The 27,265-nt window shown below is 41.3% G+C and overlaps 1 protein-coding gene across 1 annotated transcript in view; it reads left to right on the forward strand.

Moving 5' to 3' along the window:
• Window positions 1-237: 237 nt before the first annotated feature.
• Window positions 238-27,265, forward strand: part of sh2d3cb (SH2 domain containing 3Cb) — a 64,336-nt gene continuing 37,308 nt past the window's right edge. Inside the window, exons 1-3 of the mRNA XM_075467180.1 lie at window positions 238-340; window positions 11,450-12,167; window positions 26,603-26,636. Of these exons, the coding sequence (XP_075323295.1) occupies window positions 325-340; window positions 11,450-12,167; window positions 26,603-26,636 (768 nt within the window). The 5' untranslated portion in view covers window positions 238-324. The remainder of the gene's footprint in view (window positions 341-11,449; window positions 12,168-26,602; window positions 26,637-27,265) is intronic.

Raw genomic sequence — 27,265 nt, forward strand, 5'->3', positions numbered from 1 at the left:
GTCGGTTTCAGTTTTGAACGCGTTTGCAAACTTTCTTTCTTTTGCCCTCAAAGGGAAACCTGAGACATTAACTCCTGCAGATACATTTCCAGAGTGGCGCAAGAAAGTTTTGTCACCCTGATTGCATCAACTTGAGATGAAACTGTTCTGAAACGTTAACCCCACAACACTTCCGCTGAGTCCAGAAGACAGGAAGCAGTTTCGATCTGAGCAGAGAGCATGCGGCTCATTATCACACAGCAGGACAAAGTGGAGGACGTTGTCTTTAAGTCCGTTTTACATGTGCAAACACAGCAGGATACCAGGATATTCCACCTGTGAGCCATGAACAAAAAGCTAAGTAAGTTCTGCTTATTTCTCCTTCATGTAAAACGACAGACGGACTTCATTTTTGTGTTTGTGTCACCTGAACCAAGTCATACTTTAAGCTTCAAGCTGTAGAAGAAGAAGCCTGAAAACAAAAAATGTAAGCTTTTTCATCCTTCAAACGATGAATCTGTGAGATGATAAAACAAGTTCATATGATTAGTAGTTTCTAAAATTAAACATAAACACACTGAAGGCAGATTGTTGCAAAACCCCTGAATCAAGGAATTGGAAAAACTTTAAAAGGCAGACGATGAATGAATGGATGAGCAAACGGAAATTTATAAAAATGTGAAATATCAAGAAACAGCCAAACACACCAGGAAATGCAGGAGCGAGCCAACAGAACCAAGAAACAGGGCAGTAAAGTTAAACAGAGGCTCACAATGGAGGTTTAAACTGTCAGATAGAAACAGGACAGACACTCGGGACTAGGGTTAAGCAATTTTATCCATACTGCGATATATATATTGATATTTTGTTTCCCAATAAAGTATTGATTTCTCGGCCACGAGTATCGATTTTTAATTAAAAAAAAAAAATTATTTTAAAGCAAACTTTGTTGAAAAGTCAGACGTTCCAATTAGTGAAAACACAGAACATTAATATAATACAATACAATGCCAGGGGGTCTACAAAACAGGGATAAATTAGTTCATAACAATGTTATATAAAAGCCTTGTTTCCACTATGCAGTCCGGTACGGGTCGGTTCAGAACAGTTCGCTTATTTCAGTGTTTCCACTACTATGAAAGCGTACCGGTCCCATGGTACCCGTTACCATGGTACCCGTTACCATTCTTGTAACCCTTCTGCTTGGGGTACCGAGCACACAGGACCGGTTCCAGGTTCTGCTGTCTGTTGTTGGTGAGGAGGCTGTGCAGCGGGAGCTCAATGGCGGCTGAGCCAAACCAAAAAGTTTTCCAGCTGATTGCAGCAAAAATGGCAGAGAGTGGTTTCAACCGGACCGCGAGCCGGTGTCGCATTAAACTGAAGAAGCTTGGAGGTGGTTCGAAATTATGGATGTTATTTGTTATTTGCTGTTGTTTGCTATTTACGCTTCGGCACGCACTCCGCCCACCCCTGAGGGTCCCCTTTGTACAGTGGGAACGCAAGCTGACCCCACAGCAACCCGACCCGTACCGTTCCGGACTGCATAGTGGAAACGAGGCTAAAGTGCATAGCTTTCACGTTTGTTTCTGTTTGTCTGCTAGTTGGCTGGGGCCACAAAAATAAAGCGTTTTGCTTCTCAAAACAATATGCGTTCAAAAGAGTAATACATTTGCATCACAAAATCGTTCTCCAGGAAAAAGTCAGACCTCACATCGCATGGCACTATTTTCTCTCCCTTCGTATCACTGCCTGCTGCCGCCTGCCGACAGTCGCGCCTGTTACGGTGTTTGCTGCTCGGTCTACACAGCAGGCAGTGATATGAAGGGAGAGAAAATAGGGCCAAGCAATTGTGAGGTCTGACCTTTTCCTGGAGAACGATTTTGTGATGCAAATGTATTACTCTTTTGAACGCATATTGTTTTGCGAAGAAAAACGCTTTATTTTTGTGGCCCCGGCCAACTAGCCAGACTACTTTCGTCAACACCAAAACGAGGCTGGAACTCTGCTCACAGGACGCAGCAGGGGGTAAGAAAATGTTCAAAAATGATGTTTCTAATATGGGATGTCATACAGCTTCATGTCAAAAGAGGCGAACTATCCCTTTAAAGTCCAGCATTTGGTGTTGAGCTGTAGTGGGTTGGAACTTTGAGGTATTTTAACTGAAACTTGAGCTATTATAGCTCATAAAGGCAAGGCATCTTTATTTATATAGCGCATTTCATACCACAGGCAACTCACTGTGCTTTACATAAAGACAAGGCATTTAAAAGAACAGAAAAACAAGCAATTTGAAGAGAATAAAAAAATAGAATAAAAATTATATTATATTATAATAAAAACACAGTTAAAAGTAATCAAAGAAGAGGGGAAAAAGAAAAATATAAACTCAACCATAAGCACCCCGAAAGAGAAACGTTTTTAACCTGGATGTAAAAGTGCTTACAGTTGGGGCTGATTTCAGTTCTGCTGGTAGTTTGTTCCAGTTGTGTGCAGCATAACAGCTAAAAGCTGCTTCACCGTTCATAAAGTCTTTCCCACCACTGTCACCTTTGTGTCTGATGGCTGTTTTGAGTAAATAACTTGATAACAAGTCATCTGCTCTCAGGCTTGGGTCCTGCTGAGACTTCCTGGAAAGATCCACACTTGATTTTACTCACAATCATCTGTCACTGCTGCTCACAACCCACATACAACATGCATTAGTGGTTAGCAGCCCTACAGTAATATATCATAAAATTAAATGAGTGTATTTAAAAAGCAGTTAAGCACTTGAACCACATTCTGGTACAAACCAAGCTGTGGTCTCTGATAAGTCAGAGAATAGAGGCTGATGCAAAGTGTATTTGTGTCCTCCCATAAAAGAACGTGATGCATTGACACTCGTCGCCCTACGTCCACTGCTTCTTTGTCCACTGTTCCACTCCACAAACATCCTTTTGGTTAATTGTAAACGAAGAATAGACGCGTCTTTGTGCGGCCTGAAGTGACGGCGGCTCGCCCTGAGCGCAGAGTTGACCACCGAGTTCAGCTGAGAAAAGACGGCGAGTGTCTGCAAAAGGACAAAAGCGCACTGTGTGTCTCTTCTTCTGCTGTTTGAGTCCGTAGCTGTGCAGCGATCGAAAATAAGATGCAGCTGAAGGCTGTTTTTATTAGTGTCAAAACAGTTTGTTTTGGACAGATGTTTGATGAAATATTTAAATTTTACAGAAAGAGTGAGTCTCTGGGTCACCTTTAACGACTCAAAATGAAGCACATTTCACACAATTTTGTTAAAATATGTGTTTATTTGTCTTCTGAAGAAGCAGTTGAGTGAATTTTCGTGTTTTATTTTTCAGTTTTGTGAAAGCTTTTATAAACTGAGATGAAATTATGGGACTCTGCTTCAAATTTCAAATCCTTGAAAAGATGCATAAATTAAAGCTAAAGCTAAAGCTCTTATTTTAATTCTCATCCAGCTAATTTGGCTCTATGGATGCAGCCGGAGGATTGATTGATTGCCTGATAGTGAGAGTAGTCTGAACAAGAATATGAAGGTAAAATGGGCACAAAGTTAAAACCATGGCTGTGCTCGAAACCGCATACTTCTCCTACTACTCCTACTACTCCTACTACTCCTACTAACTTTTTTAAGTTCCCGGATGTATACTAGATGCATACTAGATTAGCCGAAATGTTGGGTATTCATCATGAGGTTACTTGTCATACTCAAACTACCCAAGATGCAACGTAACGTGACGTCGCCGATCGTCATTTCCTGTCAAAACGTTTCAAGCTAGCTACAACGAGGGTAGGTTCACTTCCTGTTTTCAAAACAAAAGCACCAATTGTATCGTAATGGCTTTCCCTATGATAAAATGCAATGGGTATTTTATTTTGTGAAAATAACAGGAAGTGCGTTGCTCACTGTGGCTAGCTTTAGTAGCACCGAATTCGTGGGAACAAAATTGTAAATAGCCGGTATTTTGGCAGGTTTTCAACACGTTGGGGATCTAAACGACTACTTTCTCGCCTGAAAATGTTTCAAATGTTGCTAAAGTTATATATTTACAGAGTTTATAGCCCGAACCGAAATCAGCTTCAGGCCGACTGATTTCGGCTCGGGCAGGAGCGAAATGCATTGTGGGTAAACGCGCTGCATACTGTCTGATCGATCAGTATGGAGTATGTAGTAGGCGGTTTCGAACACAGCCCATGATCAGCATTCAGAAGATTAAAGAGCTAGCTTAAAGTGCTAGTTAAATCTGGTTGGATGGGAAGCATCCTAATTGCTATATGCAGGTATGTCCACGGATGTTGGACAGCTGGAGGACAGTTAGATATTCATCCTGAAGCCTCTCAAGCAATGTGTTGACTGTCCACATCAGTCTCAGTCAACCCCTTTGTATTCGACTGTGGTCATCCTCCCTCAGTTCGAACCAGTTTCTGAGTTCCTGCGGCTCAGAAGCACCTTTACAGCATGATGCCACCACCATCACAGCTCATAAGATAAGTGTTACTTCCTGTGAACGAACTGCGCCCAATAAACCACTATCCTGATTTTAAATACTGACTGCAACTAAGCACATGACAAGTTCTGGACACACAAACTAGACGATATATCCAAATACATTTCTTTGAAATCGATGTGAGATCAGGCTCGGTTTTTCAATGCATTCATAAAGTTTCTACGTGCTTTATTTCCTGTTGACCAGGCAGCTATTTACAAGCCTGGGTGCCAGCCGAACTTAGCCCCGCCCATCAAATTTTTGGTCGGTAAGTTCGGTCTGGCTCTGCTCAGTTGGGAAATCTCTATGCTTGACATCAAAACAGTCGACCCAATCAGATTGCCATGGCGGGCTTTATACGATGATGGACAGATGATCAACAGGGACATTATCGACTACATCACTAAAGAGCGCTTGGTTTGAATTCGTTTGAAACAAACATGGCTGCCGCTGGAGAGCTAGGGTGTGTAGATTCTGCCATCGAGTCTGTTCTACAGGATCTCCACATTGCATTCATTTTGAAAGACAAACAGAGGAACGCGATAAAGGCTTTTATCGTGCGTGCAGCTGAGTTCCTTGGACAACAAGTGTGTGTTGCTTAATCTACGTCACATACTACGTTGCTCTGATTGGTTGTAGGTCTATCCAATTGAGCGAAGAGGAATTTTTTCTCCTGGTTCGGTTGAAACACGCCCCATACTCAAATCTCTATTGAGCGGTATCAGACTCACATTCTGACTAGTATCGTGAGTATGACGTAGTCAGGCTAGCTATTTACCACCAAATCATGTATTTTTGATGAGCCCAAACCAGGAAGTTCTTCCTTCCCCAGACTAAACTAAACCAAGTGGATTTGGGGTGTACATGAAACCAAATCAAATGTCAAAATATGAAGAAAAAGATTAGTTGAGATAAAACAAGAGAATAACAAATTCCTGCTGGATTCTGTCCACTGGAAACCTTATTATATCTTATTTTCCACTGATTTGGCCCCGTTTGTTGGCTGATAAATCTAATATTTGTATTTGACCTCAGATTTGATGGTGCATGCTTCCTGAAAGTAAAAACTTTCCTAATTACTTATGACTTCACATTGTTCTCCGTGTTGAATGTTGGATGAACAATAAGGAATAGGTTAAATGCAATACAAAGTACATGGAAATCCTCTGTGATGCTATCAGAAACCCACAGAATCACCAAGCACACTGTGTAAGTGAAGTCTGAAGGTTTGTTTGTGCACGTCCACCATCTTCCTCTGACTGGCTCAGAATCTTAAGTCCATATTCAGCTGAGGAAACAAACATCCATCAGTGTTTTTGGAGCCTAATAAGTCCTCAGGGCAGAAATATAACCAAACAAAGCTGAAAGCTTGAGGGGGACGAGGACTCGACAACATTCCTAAGATGGCTCCAACATAAAGAAAATATTTCTGTTTTTTCACAACATTGAGAGAAAATTATACGTTCGCAGCTGCCGGTCCCGGTGGGGACTTAAAGGCCCCAGGGATTTAATCGTCAGGTCCAACCACGTCTTACTGAGAGTCAGATCTCTGAGCTGAATGAAGATGTGACTTTCAGCAGTGCATCAACAGATAACCGGCCAGATAAGAAGGAATTAAAACGTTTTTTATTCTGATTTTTTCACTTCTGAACCCAAGATGACAAGGCTAACACTCGGTATCTTTTTTAAATCAGTCAGTCATTTCCTCTCAGTTTGTGAGACGCGAGTGTTTCAGAACGAATGTTAGATCCTGATTATGTACGGCTGATGCACTCTCAGAAAATAAAGTACAGAATTGTACCTTTAGGGGTACGATGGCTTGTCCCTGGGGCAGTACCCTCAGAAGGTATAGTTTTGTACCCTTGTGGTTTGTACCTTACAGAGACCAATCTTGTACCTCTGGTGGCAATTTTGTACCCTTATCAAACTTTATTATATAGCCTTTTAACACAGCCGTAGCTGAAACAAAGTGCTGTACAACACAAAAAAAAACAAGGCTTAAAACACAAGAACAATGTAAAAACAACAACAATATTAAAATAATAAAAACAATAAAACAATACTAGAAACAGAGTCTCATGCTGGGTTAAAAGCCAGGGAATAAAAATGGGTCTTAAGACGGGTTTTAAAAATGGGCAGTGAAGGGGCCTGTCTAATGTGAAGCGGGAGGTCGTTCCACAGTTTCGGACCGGCAACAGAAAAGGCTCTGTCTCCTCTGAGCTTCCGCTTGGCCCTCGGTACCTCCAGGAGCAACTGATCAGCTGACCTGAGGCACCGGGCAGGGGCATAAGGGTGGAGCAGCTCAGAGAGGTAAGGCGGGGCGAGTCCATTTAAAGATTTAAAAACAAATAAAAGAATCTTAAAATGGACTCTAAAATGCACAGGCAGCCAGTGGAGGGAGGCTAAAATGGGAGTGATGTGCTCCCTCTTACGTGTTCCAGTCAGGAGGCGAGCGGCAGCGTTTTGAACCAACTGGAGACGTGTGAGGGAGGACTGGCTGACTCCAACATAAAGTGCATTGCAGTAATCCAGCCGTGATGTGATGAAGGCGTGGATTACTGTCTCAAAGTACGAGCGTGCGAGGAATGGCTTCACCTTTGCCAGCTGCCTGAGATAAAAAAAGCTGGACTTCACAACTGCACAAATTTGCCGGTCCAATTTAAAATCACTGTCCATCTTAAAACCCAAGTTTGTGACTGTTGGCTTCCTGTATTGCACCAAGGGGCCCAAGTCAACAGGAGGAGATTCACAGGAGCCACTGGGACCAAACACCATCACTTCTGTCTTCTTCTCGTTAAATTTTAAAAAGTTTAAGGACATCCAGACTTTAATGTCTTCAAGACATAACAGAAGTGGTTTCAGAGAGAAAGCATTTTTCTTCTTTAGGGGCACATAGATCTGGCTGTCATCAGCATAGCAATGGAAAGAGATACCATGCTTTCTCAGGATGGAACCCAGGGGCAGCAAGTACAGAGAAAAAAGCAGGGGCCCTAAAATTGAACCCTGCGGAACCCCATATGACAGCGGAGCAGAGCGGGACTCTGAAGCACCAAGGCTCACGCACATGGTTCTGTCTGTCAGGTAGGACTTGAACCAGTCCAGGGCGATACCAGAGATGCCCACTAGGTGCTGCAACCAAAGCACCAAAATGTTGTGGTCCACCGTATCGAAGGCCGCAGTTAAGTCCAGGAGGATAAGAGTCACATAGTCTCCAGAGTCATTCGCCAGGAGGATATCATTAAAAACTCTTAATAAAGCTGACTCTGTGCAATGCAGTGTTTTAAAACCGGACTGGAAGACCTCTTGGACATCATGCTCATCCAGGAATGATTTCAGTTGAGTATAAACAACTTTTTCCAAAATCTTTGAAATAAAAGGAAGCTTGGAGATGGGTCTAAAATTGTCAAGCACACCAGGATCAAGGCTGGGTTTCTTAAGCAGGGGTTGCACCACAGCATGTTTAAAACTTTGGGGGACAACACCAGAAGACAGACTGCTGTTAATAATGTCCAGAACCGACTGCCCGATACTAGGGAAGACCTCTTTAAAAAAGTGAGGCGGGACAGTGTCACAGGGAGAACCTGATGGCTTAATCTGGCCAACCACATCCTCTAAGGCCTTCAGAGACACAGGCTCAAACAAGTCAAACACAGCCGAGCAAGGAGCAGGGTCAGAGGGGTCAGATGCAGGAGTGGAGATGAGAGACCTTGCAATAGTAACCTTATCCATAAAAAAGTGCAGGAAGCTAGTGCACATTTCAGGGGATACCTCTGTGCACCCAGGCTGGGGGGGGTTAAGAACAGATTCAATTGTTTCAAATAGTACACGGGGGTTGTGACGATTAGAGTCGATAAGGTCAGAAAGGTATTCCCTTCTGGCCTCTTTTACAGTGCTCTGGTAGCAGCGCCAACAGTCCTTTAGGATTTGGTGGGAAATCTGCAGCTTGTCCTTCTTCCACCTGCGTTCAGCTTTTCGGCACTCCTGTCTAGCTGCGCGACTTATCCCATTAAACCAGGGCTCAGATTTAGCTTTGGGCTGCACAGTCTTAAATGGCGCCACAGAGTCCAGTATGGTCCGACAGTAGGAGTGAAACCGAGAACTGAGCTCCTCCGTATTTGCAGATATACTGAAGTAGCCTAACACAGACTGTCTATTGTACCCCAGCATGTAGAAAAAAGGTACATATAGGTACCTTTTACCACTTGAGTACATATATGTACCTTTTGGACCATCAAAAAGGTACATATATGTACACATATATGTACCTTTTACATTTATTTTTGTACATATATGTACCTTTTACCACTTGAGTACATAAATGTACCTTTTGGACCCTCAAAAAGGTACATATAGGTACCTTTAGGTCCAATAATTAACCCTAGGGGGTACATTAGTATAGATTGTACCTCAGGGGACAAAAAAGGACTCGTACTGTACCCCTATTTCTGAGAGTGTGTAATATAGATATAATAAAGTCTTATTTTGAATTTGATGAGTGATATACTGTGTTCTGACCCTCTGTGTTTTAGCAGAAACAGTAAAACACAGAATTTCGTGCTCAGGAAGTTTGAGAAATGGCCGAAACATCTCAATAACACTGCAGAGTCAGTGACTGATCAAAAGTTTTACCATCCTCATTCAAGTTAAGACGCTGTTTGAATTGTAAATAAAAAAATTCGATGAATTCGATGGCAGCAACACGTCTCAAAAGGTTGTGACAGGGACAAAAGTCTGGAAAGGGAACTGAAAAGAAACAGCTGGAGGAACATGTTGATACTAAATAGGTTTATAAGCAACAGGTCAGTTAGATGAGTGGGTGTAAAAGGAGGACCTAAGAGAAGCAGAGTCTCTGAGAGGACTAAAGAGGAGAGGGACCATTCGTGCATCAACCTGCACATCTGGAAAGGCTCCATCAATGCTGAAAGGCTTTTAGAGCAACATCTGCTCCCATATAGACGACGTATTTTTGTTTTTTATATATATGTTCAATTGTGAACGACATATTGGTTTATTGGATTAGCAAATCATTGCATTAATTTTTTTATTAAGTTATTGAGTTAATCGGCATTGAATAATTTAGTCAGGCTGCTGTTCAGAATGTTTATATTTGGCACTTCATGTTTATTCTCCAAAACAACTGTTACAAGGGCGAGTTAAAAGCTAGCTAGCCTTATATGCCTGGTTCCATAGCTCCAGAAGTCAGACCTCAGAGCTGGGAATGACTATAAATCAATAAGTGACAGTGCCTCACGTTGGAAAACCAGTAGGATTTGCTCATTTTGTGCTTAAAGACCAGGCTAGCTCTTATTAGCAATGCAAGCTAATAGCAACATTAGCTTCCATTGTACACACAGTATTTTGTGCGTACAATGCAAGCTAATAGCAACATTAGCTTCCATTGTACGCACAGTATTTTGTGCGCACAAGCACCAAAGCAATATGTTGACTAACAGAGGTAGGACATCAATATATGAGCAACTGATTTAGTTGGAAACAAACTGCCAGAAGTCGTAATAAACAGCATTTTTATTTATGAGTGGGAGAGCCACATTGGATTATGAGTTCAGGGCAGGTTTGGTTCCTCTAACTGTCTGACTCAGAAATTCTACTTTGGTGGTATTTCAGATGACACTTTGCAGCTGGGAAATTCTGACTATTATGTTTGAATCAGATGTGTTAATACTTTTATGTCTACACAAATTCTCAACACCCACCGCTGCCACTTCACCTAATTCTATATCATTCAATGCAAATTGCTGTCTGCTTACATCGGTGTACACAGCCATGCTGAAGTTATTATTTGGGAACCATGAATATCTTGTATTTTCATTCCCCAGCAGACTGTTAAGGTTCAACTCGTACATCACAACAAATAAGCGCAGACACACGGGAATTACTTGAAATAGAAAAACTTAACAAAAAATGTTGAGCGACCAAAAGAAGCTATTAAACATAATTAAACTAAAAGAAAACAGAGGAATGAAACAGGACGCGGGATGGCCTGGGTGGCAGAAGGAGTCGGGGCTCCCAGAAAAAGGTGGCTCTCATATAACTGGCTAACTGCCTCCAGTTTCCATCGCCACACACCACCTATGGACATGCAACACAAACACACATACCACAGGAACCCAAGGAGAAAGCCTGGGGCCATCACAAGATCCACTCATTGATTGGCTGAATATCAGTAAAGAATTTAAAGGGATAGTTCGCCTCTTTTGACATGAAGTTGTATGACATCCCATATTAGCAATATCATTTATGAACATTTTCTTACCCCCTGCTGCGTCCTGTGAGCCGAGTTCCAGCCTCGTTTTGGTGTTGATGAAAGTAGTCCCGGCTAGTTGGCTGGGGCTTAAAAAATAAAGCATTTTGCTTCTTAAAAGAATATGCGTTCAAAAGAGTAATACATTTGCATCACAAAATCATTCTCCAGGAAAAAGTCAGACCTCACAATCGCTTGGCTCTATTTTCTCTCCCTTCGTATCACTGCGTGCTGCCGCCTGCCGACAGCCGCACCTGTTACGGTGTTTGCTGCTCGGTCTGCACTTCGGTCTGCACGGTCTACACAGCAGGCAGTGATCCGAAGGGAGAGAAAATAGCGCCAAGCAATTGTGAGGTCTGACTTTTTCTGGAGAACGATTTTGTGATGCAAATGTATTACTCTTTTGAACGCATATTGTTTTGAGAAGCAAAATGCTTTATTTTTGTGGCCCCAGCCAACTAGCCGGACTACTTTCATCAACACCAAAACGAGGCTGGAACTCTGCTCACAGGAAGCAGCAGGGGGTAAGAAAATATTCATAAATGATATTGCTAATATGGGATGTCATACAGCTTCATGTCAAAAGAGGCGAACTATTCCTTTAAGATAGGCCACAAAAAAAAAAGGAACAGGAATTAATTTGCTTCATGTTTAGCAGCAACTCTGTAAATACAGATTAATTGTTGAAAAAGAGCCTTAATATATGCTGCTTCCTCCTCTGCAGGTTTTAAATGGTTCGGGAGCCTCACTAATCTCTCCTCCCGCCGCTCGTCAGAGAAGTCCAAAGACAAAGCAGCTCCAGAGCGTGATGGGAGTCAAAGCGGCCTCTGTGGAGCCGGAGCGGCGCCGGTGCAGGACCAGTCAGTATACGACATGGAGCCCTGCCTCCGCAGCTACGCCTGCTCCAAGGACATGTACACGCATGTTGGCACCGTGCCCCGCAGTGAGAGGCAGAAGAAGAGCTGCAGGGGGCCGACGGAGAAGAAGAAGAAGAAGGCGGAGGAGGAGGTGGAGGGGGTGGGTCAGAACAAGTGGAAGGTGGGGGAACATGTCAGAGACTCTCCCCTGCTCGCAGCCATGTCCAGCCTCAGTTTGACCAGCATGGAGTCGCCTCAGCCGGCTTCGGCCCGGCCGCTGCCCGCCACGCCGACCCCCGGCCGAGCCTCACCTTTGACCTCAGCACCTGACGGCTGCCTGAAAAAGCTGCCGGATGACCCTGTGACCCGCCGTGAGGCGTCAGGGAGCAGCAAGGCTCCAGAAACTGACAGAAAACCTCTAATCGTGGCGGTTTCAAAGCAGGATGTGTATGTGCCGATGGACCCGATATCTGATGCGGCTCGCAGCCACATCGACCCCCAAATCAAGAGGCAGCGAGGCGTCACATGTGCACAGGAAAACAACCAAACTGGGACCAGCTCACAGGAAGTGGGGAGTCCTGAAAGGTGAGAGAGATTATTTATTACACGTTCAGAGGCTTTTTATAGATCCGTGCAATGAGACGTTTGATACGCAGAAACATCAATAATCCTTAGTGTATTTTTTACTGTATTTGTCATCACTTTGCTTTACTAAAGACTAATTTAAGGGGTCTTCAGGAATAGTTCTCCAGGCTTCTTGAAGGACATCCCAAAGCTCTTCTTTGGATGTGGGCTGCCTTTTGTTGCGTTCTCTGCCAACATGATCCCACACTGCTTCAGTAATGTTGAGCTCCGGGCTCTGGGGAGGATTCATCCCTCCATCAGACCTGCTGCCACTGATTTTCAACCCACTTCTTGAGTCCTTTGGCACAGCTCAGCCTTTTCTCCCTGTTTCCCTTCCTTAAGAACGGCTTCCTGACAGCCACCCTTCCATGGAGCCCATTTCTGATGAGGCTTGGGCCAACAGCAGATGGATCAGCTGAAGGTCCAGAGGCATCTCTCAGCTCCTGTGTCAGGTCTTTGCTGGATGTTTTCCTCTTTCTTAAGGACATCACTTTCAGATCCTGTTCATCTGCTGGAGATAGTTCTTTAGGCCTGACACTTCTTCTTTTGTCCTCCACTTGTCCAGTTTCCTCAAATGTTTTAAGGACACACTGCACACCATGCTGAGATATGCCAAGTTTTCAGCTAACAGCTCTTTGGGAATCACCTTGTTGCTGCAGAAATCCTGTTTTCTGTCTGTCAAACTGTGTTATCTTTGCTGTTTTTCACACATGCAGCTAAAGAAATGGGAACAAATGATGCGCCTCTGGTAACAAAGTGCCTAAAGATCCAATTTAAAATGGCTTCTTTGCTAAATTGTTTGTTATGTGTGGACACAACACTGGTTCATCCCTTGAGTTAGGAGCCTTTTTAATGCCTGAATGGTTCACAGGTAATGTAATATTGTAGAATATTTAGAGATGTTGCTTGCATTTAAAAAAAAAAAAAAACGTCTTTGATTTTATGTGAGAAGTCATAACAATGAGAGAAAACAGTTGAAATATATAATGTAATCATATGTGTAAAAAGATTATAAATATTCTGACAGAGAATTAAAGAACAAGTCATTTACTCTAATATGAAAAAAAGTTAAAATTCAAATTTTATTCGATTATTTCATGTTAAGGTGTTGTAAATATTATAAGAAATGTTTCTTAATAAAAAAGAAACAAGAATAACTTTAATAAAATCGCTTTTATTGGAAATAAATCACTATAATCGCAGCATTTACTCAAAACACCTTCGAAAGCAGCAAATCTGAGAATAACTGAACATATCCAAGTAAATATAACATTTAAAAAAAAAGACTTATTATACTATCATAGGCTGTTGAAATGTGGGCCCAGCATTTGGTCAAATTACAGCAATAAATCCTAAAAGCTGTAAAGTAAGTGGTAGCGGACATGCGCAGTGGCTCCCAGGCTGCTCCGGCTGGGCTCCCCTCAGCAGCGGTGCGTGTGTGTCGGACTGTGCGGGAAAACATGAGCGAAGCTGGGGACGGCAGCTGCCGGTCAGTCCGCTGCGGGGAGGAAGACACGGCGGAAAGGTGAGCAAACATCAGGTTCTGGTTGAATTTTATGCGAATTAACGAGAATCAGAACCAGAGCAGAAAAGTTGGGCACGTCAGAGTCATCTGGCATCTGCGGACCGTCACACACCTCACAGACCATCCGCAGCTCTGAAGATTTCACATTTCAGCTTTCATTCATATTTGCTGCTCGCTTTTTTTTTTTTACTTCTTGAAAGCGGAAACAGACACGTGTTTTTTTTTTTAAGTAGTTTGGTGTCATAAAGCACGAAGCCGCCAATAAAACTGTGAAAACTGTGAAAACTTGTGGTGGACTTTGAGGACTTTGCGCGTTTTGCGGGACCCAGAGGAGGCGCGCAGGCTGAGTGTGGACCGGGCTGAACGTTACATAAGAAGAGGAATCTTCTTTGATAAGGTTGCAGAGCTTTCAGTCTGATCTCATCAACACCTGTCAAACATCTGGATGTTTCACACCAGCTTGTTCAGGCTTTACTGGGTCACATCTGCTCCTTAAAACTGCATTTTAAAGGAGAATGTGAAGTAAAACAATCGGATTTTTACGGTAGAAAATAGAAAACGTGATATTAGGAAAATGTTGCTGATGAAAGTATCAGAAGTAGAAGGTAATCATTACTTTAAAACCGTGTAAAGTGAGTCAAAACTGTCCAGAAATCAAATGACATCAGTCGCAATGCAGCGAAAAGTTATTTGTTTTGATTGCGAATAGAAAAAGTAAGATTTGTATTATTTATTTGCATTATTTACATTATTGCCCTTTAGTGGATACTTCTAAAATGCGCTTTAACTGCAGCATTCTAACATGTTCATAAACATTAGCTTGACATGTTGGCCATAATTAAAATTCTCTGCTGTAAACCATGGAATCTGATATGGAAACGTCTTCTTTGGTCGCACAGTTTTGCAGATACTCACACAGCATCCTCTGTAAAATCAGTGTTCTCTGGATTAAACGGTGTGAAGCAGCTCTGTTAGAATGTGAAAACAAAGGTATAAAGTCTGCTCTAAGAGATCTTATTCATCCGCTTTGTCTGGGTTGTGCTTGCTCATACATCAGCAGATTCAGCGCTTTAATTCGGACTTTGTTTGGAGTTCTTCTGCCACTATAGAAAGAATTTGATTTCCCTCCCGCTCATGGAGGACACTGTGATCTTTGGCCGGGAATGCTTTGTTTCCCTCATACAACTTCAGCTCTCAGTGGAAAAAGGCGAGATCTCCAATAGTGAGATCTTAGGTGGATCATTCATTTTTGGAAATGACAGATTTGAACTGAGCAATTTTTACTTTTATCTTTCCATAAAACACTAATCGTGCTGTTTGCATTAATTGCCTCAATAAAGACACATCCTGCAGTTAAAGTTGAGCCTGCGGACAGTCACTCCAGGAGTCTTTATAAAATCTTATAACGTAGAGCTCTTAAAGCATGTGAACAGAGCTGAGCGGGGAGAATTTCTGCTCCTGGCTCACAAAGGTGTTCCCTCCCCCCGCTCAAAGTCACACCAAAGCGCTCCGCTCAGTTCCTCTCCCCAAAAACATGTATTCAGCTCCGGTGAAATCGCTCAACTTTTAAAGAAGGAGGCATTCATGCGTGACACAATGAACGAATTTTGAAGTGTAGGCTGGGTTTTGGTAATTGTTAAAGGCACAGGTGAATTCTGGGTGGATTAGCGCATGCCCAAGACTCGCGGTGTGAGCAAAAACTCGCTCCACTGTCCGCTCCGTTCACGAGCTCTGGTTCCAGCCAATCATTTAAAGGGATAGTTCGCCTCTTTTGACATGAAGCTGCATGACATCCCATATTAGCAATATCATTTATGAACATTTTCTTACCCCCTGCTGCGTCCTGTGAGCAGAGTTCCAGCCTCGTTTTGGTGTTGACGAAAGTAGTCCCGGCTAGTTGGCTGGGGCTTAAAAAATAAAGAGTTTTGCTTCTCAAAACAATATGCGTTCAACAGAGTAATACACTTGCATCACAAAATGGTTCTCCAGGAAAATGTCAGACCTCACAATCGCTTGGCCCTATTTTCTCTCCCTTCGTATCAAAAGAGACGAACTATCCCTTTAAGAATAGATCGTTGGGGGCCTCCATCTTGGTCACAAAAGGTATTTCCTGACAACCAACAAGTGAACAGATCAGCAGGACAGCTGCTGTAAACGGGTGTGTACACCTGCACAGGTGGACCTGGGATCTTACACCTTTCTACCGACGACACATGCAACTAGTTTCTGTTATGGTGCATCATATGACAACATTAATCTTAAAAGCGACAGCGTAGAGTTAAAATAAATGGATCTGAAATAAACATGAGCTCAGAACAGCTTGTAATTATTCAGTCACGAAGAGGAATGCTTCTCATTTTCCAATCTATGCATAATTAAAATGAGTCAAAATGATTTATTCTGCCATCAAACCGTTGATAAAAACAATGAACTTCTTACTTATTATTCGGATTTGTACCATCATCAGTAACATTACGTAACAGAAACGTAGTTCAGGCGAATGTCATTAAAAAAGCTGCCTCTGACTTGTTGTATTTTATTAAAGCGATACTCCGGAGTAGATTCAACCTGGGGTCATTTGAACCGTGATATCCAGCCAAGTAGCCCACCCGCAGTTTTTTCGATATTGGCTGAACATCAGCTGAGTTACTGAGTTATCCCGAATAGCTTCGTACAAGGGTTAATGGATCCTGGTCCGTATCTCCAAAATTACCACACTAAAATCACATGCCATGACACCAAACTTCTACAGTAGTACAAATATGATCTGTACTCACAAAACGATGCATTTGGAAGTTTGAAAATAGTCCAGGAGTTTATTATTATCATCACAAGCCTGATAGCTTTTCTGCTGCTAAAGCTGCATCAACGTCACTTCTGGGAGCTGGGAGCTTCAAAATAAGATGAGGGTTGATCTACTACTGTAGACAACAAAGCAAGGCTGCTCAATTTCTCCATTGATAAAATAATTTCACAACTCTACAACATAAAAATTAATAAAAAACCATGTAGAATATAGCATATACTTTGTTGTCTACAGTAGTAGATCAAGCCTCATCTTACTTTGAAGCTCCCAGCTCCCTGAAGTGACGTGACGCAGCTTTAGCAGCAGAAAAGCTATCAGGCTTGTGTTGATAATAATAAACTCCTGGACTATTTTCAAACTTCCAAATGCATCGTTTTGTGAGTACAGACCATATTTGTACTACTGTAGAAGTTTGGTGTCATGGCATGTGATTTTAGTGTGGTAATTTTGGAGATACGGACCAGGATCCATTAACCCTTGTACGAAGCTATTCGGGATAACTCAGTAACTCGGCTGATGTTCAGCCAATATCGAAAAAACTGCGGGTGGGCTACTTGGCTGGATATCACGGTTCAAATGACCCTAGGGTGAATCTACTCCGGAGTATCACTTTAAGTTAAAGAAAGATTTTTAACGGGACAGTTGTGAAAACTAGGCGTCTTGAATATAACAGGACATATAATAACATATAATATGAATATTTTTGGGTCAACAATGTGATTTTTAAATCTATTTAGTTTGAATTAATTTAGTCTTTTTAGAAATATTAAAATGTAAAGGCATAAGATGCGTTCATTTGTCACATTCGGCCTCCTTAATTAAACAGTTAGAGGTGAAATTGGCTCAGTCAGGTTTTTGACGATGATAAATGATAAAGATGTAGTGATTAAAATGTGCTCCACCAAATCGTTGAACTGTCCATTACTGCTGTGAAAGTGAAGCTTGGAAACATTTCGTGGTTTTGCTTGAAAAACGCCTGAATTGTTAAAATAGTTGGCGATTAACTTCCTGTCCTGAATGTTGCCTCAGATGCAGCTGAAACATCACGAGGTTGAGTCCAGCTTCGCCTGCCAGAATCATAAAATCCGAGCTGATAATTTATTATCTCACTCGACTCAACTTCACTTCATTTATGTAACACCTTTTTAGCAGAAGTGCAACCCAAAGTACTTTACAGAACAAAGGAAAACACATGGTGGGACAGAAAACAAAACGTATTTAAACTATTTACAAAAAGCAGTGACCTGTAAAAGTGCAAATAGAGTCATTAAGTAAAGTAAAGAGACACGTTTTAAGCTTGAAGCAGAGAGGGCGTCTGGAAGCTGGTCCCACAGGAGAGAAGCCTGAAAACTAAAGGCTTTGCCTCCCATTCTGCTCCTGGAAATAACAAGCATGCCCGCATAATTGTGATATCCCTCCATTTTACATTGAATTAAACTGTCACAAAAACAGTTTTAATGAGGCAGGAAGCGACTGCTGGTGGCTTTACTGCAGACCTGAGCTTTAGGCCCGTCCAAACCAGTCATTCACATTTCTGCTTCGCCGTCGCACATCGTCACGTTCAGGTATTAAAAATACACAATTAGAGTTAGAAAGTGGAAAAATCCATGGCTGGGGTTTGCCGTCACGTCATGTGAACGCTTCCCTATGCAGTACAAAACAATAAGCAAAACACGGTTCTTTTCACACTTCTGCATTGTTCTCCTGTGGAAATATGCAGCTGTTAGATGTTGTGTAGTGAGGCTGGGCCGGTCTTACGAGTTAACTGTGGATTTCTGCTGATTTTAAGGTGTCATTAGAAGCATTATGATATGTAAATCAGAAAAATATTAAACATTAAAGCAACAGTGTGCAACAATCGTTGACATCTAGTGTTCAAGTTGTAGATGGCAACTAGTTAAATGCTGCCATCCACTATCAAACAGAAAAAATTGCATCCATATTAGTTTAGGATCAGATTTGTATGCATTGTCACTATGGAGAAAGGAGGTTCCCTCCTTGGCAGTTCACCAATCTTTGAGTGGGAATTGAACCTCCAACCTTGCGGTTATTGGACAACCCACTCCAACAACTGAGCCACGGCCACCATGAGCAAGTAATATTTCTTCTGTTAACAGAAGAAACCTGGCATTAGGTTGGAATACAGGCGATTGTGAGGTATGGAGGTTGTCTGCATTAAGAAGGCTAAATTACCTCCAGAGGAGAAAAGAACTTCAGTGTAACGCAGCGGTCTCAAACTGATCCGTGAAAGGGCTGCAGGTTTTTGTTCCAAACCTGCAGCAGCACAGCTGACTTGTTTCATTGAATCAGCTGAACTGTCTTCACTGAAGGTCTTAACCAGTTCAGTTGATTGAGCGCTTGTTTCTGTTTGTCTGCTGGTGTTGTCCTTCCGGGTCAAAGGTCGGACCACCAGCCCAGTCAGCGACGATTCATGTCAAATCACACTGTCTTACAAAGGATGTAAGTGTATCGAATCAAATTGAATCGTAACGAATCGTATCGAATCGTATCGTATCGTATCGTATCGTATCGTATCGTGAGATTAGTGTATCGCTACAGCCGTACTGCATCTCAACGGACTCTACTCACCCCGGTCATTTTTTGTTTTCCACCCTTCCCCCTAAGATGAGGTTCAGACCATTAAAAACAAAGCCTAACAGACTGGGACACAGCTTTTATCCTCAGGCTGTGAAAGCTATTAAACCTTCTCCCCAACCTTGACAAACCCTTCCATAAGCAGGTATTGATACATCTTGACGGTCAATCACAGCTCAAATTGCACACATCACTTTAACAGTGTACATATTCTTATTTATTTAGCGGTTAATGTTTTTAATTTATTGGGTGTTTTAATTTACTGGATAAAATAACACCCAACGCACATTTTTTATTATTATTTATTTATTTTATTAATTATTTTTTATTTATTTATTTTATTTTATTTAGATTTATTTATTTATTTTTTAACTACTGCCTAAGGGAGAGGATGCTAAACCCGTTTCACTGTTTAACACTGTTTTTAACATTGTTTTATCAGGGACAATAAAGATATTCTATTCTATTCTGTTCTATTCAACAGGACGTCGGGATGTTTGGCTGAATGAATAATAACTTTTTCAACTCGTTTCTGACCAGCAGTCCTACCCGGTGTCTATTTTAATCGCCTAAACTGAGCTCGACTGTAAGCACTGTCCCCAGAGCTCAACAGATTCAGATTTACAGCTCGGGATTTCTACACCTGATAACAGAGAGGCAGTTCTAGTCAAAGCAGAAGTGGTTATTGAGGCCAACCTGACCCTCATTTAAAAAGTCAAACACTCAGTGACTCCTTCTTTTTCCTGCTTGTAATAGCTGTCAACAGTCGCCGCTCTTTGTCTGCAGGACATGTCACAGTTGTTGGGAGTTTTTATGGGAAGATCTGAGACACAGGGTGTTTCTTTGTGTGTGTGGAAGTTGTTTCGTGGTGTAAGAGCTGCTTGCTCCAGCAGCAGGAAGCGGTGTAAAATTTGATGGTTGTTTGGGGAACGCAGCCTCGGGGTGGAGGGGATGTCTCCCTCCCAGAGAGGCTCTGAGTATCTGTGGACCACAATAACTCTTCTGAATTTCGCTGTAGTTCCCTGTCAGTGCCTCAGTGTTAAAGGTGTTCCTCATGAAACTGAGAGGAAAAGATCAGAGAGGAAGGATACTGAGTGAAACTGTCTTAAACATTGAACTTTTTAAAGAATCCTTTCTACTGTGAGGATGGGTTAGTACTCTGTGGCCTCAGTCACTCCTTTCCCATGGCTGTGTTCGAAACCGCATACTACATACTACATACTACATACTTCCATACTGCATACTCATCGATCAGACAGTATTCAGAGCGTTTACCCACAATGCATTTCGCTCTTGCCCGAGCCAAAATCAGCCGGCCTGAAACTGATTTCCCTTAAGCTCTAAACTCTGTAAACTTTAGCAACATGTCCGCTACCACTTACTTTACAGCTTTTAGGATTTATTGCTGTCATTTGACCAAATGCTGGGCCCACATTTCAACAGCCTGTCATAGTATAATAAGTCTTTTTTTATAAATGTTATATTTACTTGCATTAAAAGTAGGATATGTTCAGTAATTCTCAGATTTGCTGCTTTTGAAGGTGTTCTGAGTAAATGCTGCGATTATAGTGATTTATTTCCACTAAAAACTGGGATTTTCTTAGTTATTCTTATTTCTTTTTTATTAAGAAACATTTCTTATAATATTTACAACACCTTAACATAAAATGATCGAATAAAATTAAACTTTTTTTTCATATTGGAGTTAATGACTTGTTCTTTAATCTTTAAAGAAAAACTCTGTCAGAATATTTAGAAACTTTTTACACATTATTATATGATCACATTAAATATTTCAACTGTTTTCTCTCATTGTTATGACTTCTTACATAAAATCAAAGACATTTAAAAAAAAAAATGCTAGCAACATCTCTAAATATTCTACAATATTACATTACCTGTGAACCATTCAGGCAGGAAAAAGGCTCCTAACTCAAGGGATGAACCAGTGTTGTGTCCACACAGAACAGACAACTGAGCAAAGAAGCCATTTTAAACTGGATCTTTAGGCACTTTGTTCCCAGCAGCCTGTCACACAGACACATCATTTGTTCCCATTTCTTTAGCTGCATGTGTGAAAAACAGCAACACCAATTTAAAAGTTGGTGTTATCCACAAAACAAAGGCTATAAGACTCGTGCTTTACAGTATTTCCTCCTCCAAACACACGAAGACGATAAGGAGCCAACAGTTTTAAACCTTTAAAGTTGATCCATCTTGTACAACAATCCTCCTCACTGCAGGTATTCAATTCAATTCAATTCATTTTTATTTATATACACTGAAAAAAATAACTCATAAGATTTACTTAAAAAACCCTTTGTAAGTATTTGCACTCAGATGATTTAAGTAATATTTAATGCTGCAATATCAAGTAAATTTTACTTACCATAAAACATAACAGTTTTGAAGATATTAAGTAACGTTCACTTAATTACATCTAAGTTTTAAGTTATATTTATTTAAACAAATTAAGTAAACTCTACTTGTTTTTCATAGGCAGGAACATTATTTTACTCAAAATTTTATATATCTGTAGTATTTGCTGTTATAAAGTAATTTGGTAGATTTTAACGATACACTTTCAGAGTAAAGTTTATGTAGTATTTCTAGTTTTATGTACATACAACTATTAAACATTTAAATTGTACGAGGAAACCTAATATACAACCTACTCTTCCCCCATAATTCATGTATTACGTTAATAAAATGTTTAATTTTACTTAAGAGGCTCTAGTTCTTACTGAATCTTAAAAATACAAGGTAGAAATGATGACAGTTACTCCACAGTTTACTTCACCAAAAAGCCAAATACAACAAATGTTATCTCAAGGCACTTAAATAATAAAGTCTAATTCAAGCCAATTGGAATTCAATTCATTGTAATCATAATAATTTGTATCCATTTTGATTCAGGATGTTACATCAGTGTGAGTGAGTTATTGATCATTGATGACTGTTACAGCTCTACAGCCTCACGCTGGTTCCTGTTACTTTAACAGTGTTGTAACTTCGGTGAATTTACTTTTGTGAAAGATTGAGCCTGTTTGCTGCCTGCTTGTTGCAGCTTCTTACTGTCACAGAGTCACATGCAAATCGAATATATCTGAGAGTGATCTGCAGGTCAGTGGTCACGGCTGATCAGGCTGGAAACAGCTGATCGGTGGCTGTGTCTCCGGTGGTGAACGTATGACCAAAAAGTGGATTTTAATCTACACGTGTGGAGGATTTGCAGTGCAACGCTGTATCTTTGCTAAAGTGCAGGAGACATTGTGCACTTTTCTTGTGCTTGATCAGAATTATAGGCCCTACAGAGAGTCGTACATGCAAAGAACACTTTCTGAAGTGTTTCACAGTCAGCTGAACGAATACAGACTGGATGGCCAAAGTTTAAACTTAACACAATCTGAACTGAACTGCTGAGGCTTTCTCACGGGGATATCAGCTCAAATGCCAGAGGTGGTGTTACTGCCAGAATATTAAGGGTGCAACATCTCGCAGTTCTGAATGTTGTGTACCTGTTCTGGTGAGGGGTAAAGGGATAATTCACCTCTTTTGACATGAAGCTGTATGACATCCCATACTAGCAACATCATTTATGAACATTTTCTTACCCCCTGCTGCGTCCTGTGAGCAGAGTTCCAGCCTCGTTTTGGTGTTGATGAAAGTAGTCCGGCTAGTTGGCTGGGGCTTAAAAAATAAAGCGTTTTGCTTCTCAAAACAATATGCGCTTAAAAGAGTAATACATTTGCATCACAAAATCGTTCAACCAGAAAAAGTCAGACCTCACAATCTCTTGGCCCTATTTTCTCTCCCTTCGTATCACTGCCTGCTGTGTAGACCGAGCAGACCGAAGTGCAGACCGAGCAGTCCCCTGATTCCGAGCAGCAAACTGTCAGGTAGGGTGGGTGCGAGGAAGGATGCGGATGCAGATTCTTTCAAGGAACAAAACTTGGTTTATTTCAAAAAAAGGTTTTAACAAAAAGCGCGGCTGAGCTAGATCTCAAAAACTAAACTGTGGCAAAAATAAAACATGACTATGGCTATGAATGCAAGAACGATACTTAACTTTGGAGTGCCGATTGACAAGTGGCGAGTGGGATGACGAGTGAGGATCTGGCTAAGAGCATGGACAAACCTGGAGACTAAATACTGTGGAGGGTGATTGGTGAAGGAAGTGAAGCTGATGGCAGGGCAGGAGAAACACTGAGGGAAAAGGTGGCATAGCAAAACTAAATACGACAACCTGAACCTAAAACTTAACAAAACTAAGACATGGTAAAAATGAAAAAGAACTTAAACAGAAACTAAAAACGTGGCAAAAACCCACAGACATGACAGAAACACCATAACAGACGCGGCTGTCAGCAGGCGGCAGCACGCAGTGATACGAAGGGAGAGAAAATAGGGCCAAGCGATTGTGAGGTCTGACTTTTTCCTGGAGAACGATTTTGTGATGCAAATGTATTACTCTTTTGAACGCATATTGTTTTGAGAAGCAAAACGCTTTATTTTTTAAACCCCAGCCAACTAGCCGGACTACCTTCATCAACACTAAAACGAGGCTGGAACTCTGCTCACAGGACGCAGCAGGGGGTAAGAAAATGTTCATAAATGATATTGCTAATATGGGATGTCATACAGCTTCATGTCAAAAGAGGCGAACTATCCCTTTAAGGTTGTATGTACCATTTTTTAAGATTATTTTTATTTTCACAAAGACACGTATCTGCGGTGCTTTTTCCCCTCGTTTAGCACATCGAAGGGTTCAGCTATCACACGAGTTCAGAGACCGTCCTCATTCTGCAGGATTTTTCCAGTTTGGGGATCTTACATAGTTTGCACCTTCGGTGTTTTGTTGGCATTCATAGTAGAAAAACCCCATTTTAAGCATCTCTTTTCTGGCTTAAAACCATCCCGTCACAGAGCTTCAAATGGCGTCGTCTGCTCTCGAAGGAGCGTTCCACATTCTAATAAAAAACGAGCATTTGTTGGGTAAAGAGGAAGATAAACACGCGGTTGCAGCATGTATGCAGTTTTCACACCTTCGAAGAATGAATCACAGAAAACAGGATGTGTATCCTGTCCATCCTTTCTTAGAATATCCGAGGCTTTAGTCCAGTCTTGGAATTATCTGAATGATTAATGCTTTAATCGTTTCCACCCTGTGGGGCTTCACTGATAATCTGAAACCACAAGCTTAAAATCATCAACATGAGGTCGGTGAACGAGCCTTTTGGATGCATGGGATTTTCTCATGCAGCGTTTCACTCGTGCGCTCACATCTGTGTGTGCGTGTGTGCCGTCTGTTCTCAGAGTTTGTGTTTGGGAACAAAAGGTCACCTCCCTTGACTCATGAAAATATGCAGCGAGTTGAGGAGGGACAGAATGACAGAAAAAAGAAGTTTCACTCTGCCGATGTGCATTGTTTCACCGACGCGACGCAGTGAGAAGCTGCTGCAGTTTGGGTGTTTTTCCTCTTTATTCTGTCAGTTAGAAAAGCGGTCCTCCGAGTCCCGAAGCTTTCAGACTTGATGAGGAGCCAGCTGGTGTGATTACTGGATGGACAACAGGGAGAAAACTGTTTTTTTCCCCCTGCGTCAGGCCCTGAAAAACAGACAGTTTGCAAGATGTGAGGTTTTTTTTTCTCGGCAGCAGAAACTTTCTTCATCCCCCCCTGGAGAAGTTTGTTGTGTTGCAAGTTGTTGCTGGGTGGTGTCGAATGAACTCACTGCTTCTCTCAGAGAGTTGTGCAAGAGGACATAACCAAGAGAGAAAAAAACACGTATGGATGCTACTGCTACGGAAACACCCAAAGGGGTTGTAGTGGCAGCAGCTTGTCGGGGGAGTTCTGATTATCTGTTCCTACCAAAATACTTCCAGTTGACATTAAAGGGATAGTTCGCCTCTTTTGACATGAAGCTGTATGACATCCCATATTAGCAACATCATTTATGAACATCTTCTTACCCCCTGCTGCGTCCTGTGAGCAGAGTTCCAGCCGAGTTTTGGTGTTGATGAAAGTAGTCCGGCTAGTTGGCTGGGGCCACAAAAATAAAGCGTCTTGCTTCTCAAAACAATATGCGTTCAAGAGAGTAATACATTTGCATCACAAAATCTTTCTCCAGGAAAAAGTCAGACCTCACAATCGCTTGGTGCTATTTCTCTCTCCCTTTGTATCACTGCCTGCTGTTCAGACCAAGCAGTAAACACAGTAACAGGCGCGGCTGTCGGCAGCAGGCAGTGATATGAAGGGAGAGAAAATAGCGGCAGGCAAGCGATTGTGAGGTCTGACTTTTTCCTGGAGAACGATTTTGTGATACAAATGTATTACTCTTTTGAACGCATATTGTTCCAAACTGGGCGAGTTAACTCGTTATTATCGTGTTAAATTGTTTATTTTATTATTGTCTGTCGCTCACAGGCTTTTATTTTGTATAAGTCTCTTGCTCACAGGCTTTTATTTTGTAAAAGTCTGTTGCTGTCTGCTGTGGAACCGGAAAAGAAAGTAATCGGCGGATCCACCAAACATGGAGAAGGGTACGGAACTTTTACTCGGCCATTTTCATTTTAAAGTTCTTCCAGACGGCGGAGTCGACAGAACCAAAGTCATCTGTAAACACTGCCAAGTTGAATTGTCTTCTCAGCGTAGTAGTTCCAGTCTAAAATATCACTTAAAGGCAAAACACACAACTGATAGCAGCAAGTCATTCAAGGAAACAGACAGTGGAGCGAGGCTTCTACATAAAAACTACAGAAAGATGCTGATGTTAAAAGTGTGTTTGCACAACAAATGTTATGGCACTTTCATTCATATGGCAGCACATTTAAAATAAAACTAAATGCTAAAAGCTATACACTACTTTTGGATTCATTTTTGGATTTTGCGTACAAATGCGATTAATTGTGATTAATCAGGGAAATCATGTGATTAATTAGATTAAACATTTTCCAATCTGGAAGAACTTTAAAATGAAAATGGCCGAGCAAAAGTTCCGTACCCTTCTCCATGTTTGGTGGATCCGCCGATTACTTTCTTTTCCGGTTCCACAGCAGACAGCAACAGACTTTTACAAAATAAAAGCTTTTGAGCGACAGACTTTTACAAAATAAAAGCCTGTGAGCAACAGACTTTTACAATAATAAAATAAATAAAACAATTAAAAAATAAAAAATAAATAAAATAAAAAACTGCGTTAATGCGCGATAAAATATTTATCGCACATTAAATAATTAACGCATTAACGCGATAATAACGAGTTAACTCGCCCAGCCCTAATAAAAATCAAGGTAAATGTATGACTCCCGTGGCTTTCTCATCCTGCTCATGCTGTTTTCTGTCAGAAACATTTGCCTTTGGATAAGAACACGTTTTAAACCGCTGTGAGAGTGAAGGCGTACAGAAAAGTCAGCTGAGTATTAATTTGGGTTGAAATTCAGCTCTTCTCTGATGGTTCTTTCTGTTTTCAGGTGCGTGACAGACAGCAGCGGAGAATATGTGAAAGTAAGTTTCTTTCTTTTTTTAAATTTTCTTTAAAATCTGCAGCATTTTTATCTTCCTCTCTCATCTTATAAGTTATTTGCGGTCGCACCTTTTTCCGTGTTGTGTCTGTTTCTCGCTTCCTGTTATCGAACTCGACGCTCTTGGTTTCCTGCTGTGCCACTTCTCTGAGTAAAGTCTAAAATTAAAACAGGTGTACGTCTGCATTTGTATTATTTTATTATATATAACTTTAAATACAAAAAGGTACAAAAAGATACCACATGTAGCTTACAAAATGCCATGTCAATGTATATTAGAAGTTATTTAATTTAGCATATAGCTCATAACAATAAAAAAAATCCACAGTCAGGACTTCTTGTTGTGTTGCAAACACAAACCAGACCAGGTTGCCTTTGGGTGAAATTAGTTGCATGACATGATGCCTCAGTTCTAATTTTAGTTCAGCAAAACTAAAAATCAAATACAGTCGTGGCTAATAGCAACATATTAGCAAGAGGCTAACAGATAGCCTATAGCCTACATCTCTCATTTGCACAAATATCATCATAGTACAATATAATGTAAATTATCCATATACCCTATATATCTTATTGGTTCAGTCTGCTCAGTTAAATTTATTTTTACCTTTA

The sequence above is a fragment of the Odontesthes bonariensis genome, chromosome 6, assembly GCF_027942865.1.
Source record: "Odontesthes bonariensis isolate fOdoBon6 chromosome 6, fOdoBon6.hap1, whole genome shotgun sequence".
Lineage (NCBI taxonomy): Eukaryota > Metazoa > Chordata > Actinopteri > Atheriniformes > Atherinopsidae > Odontesthes > Odontesthes bonariensis.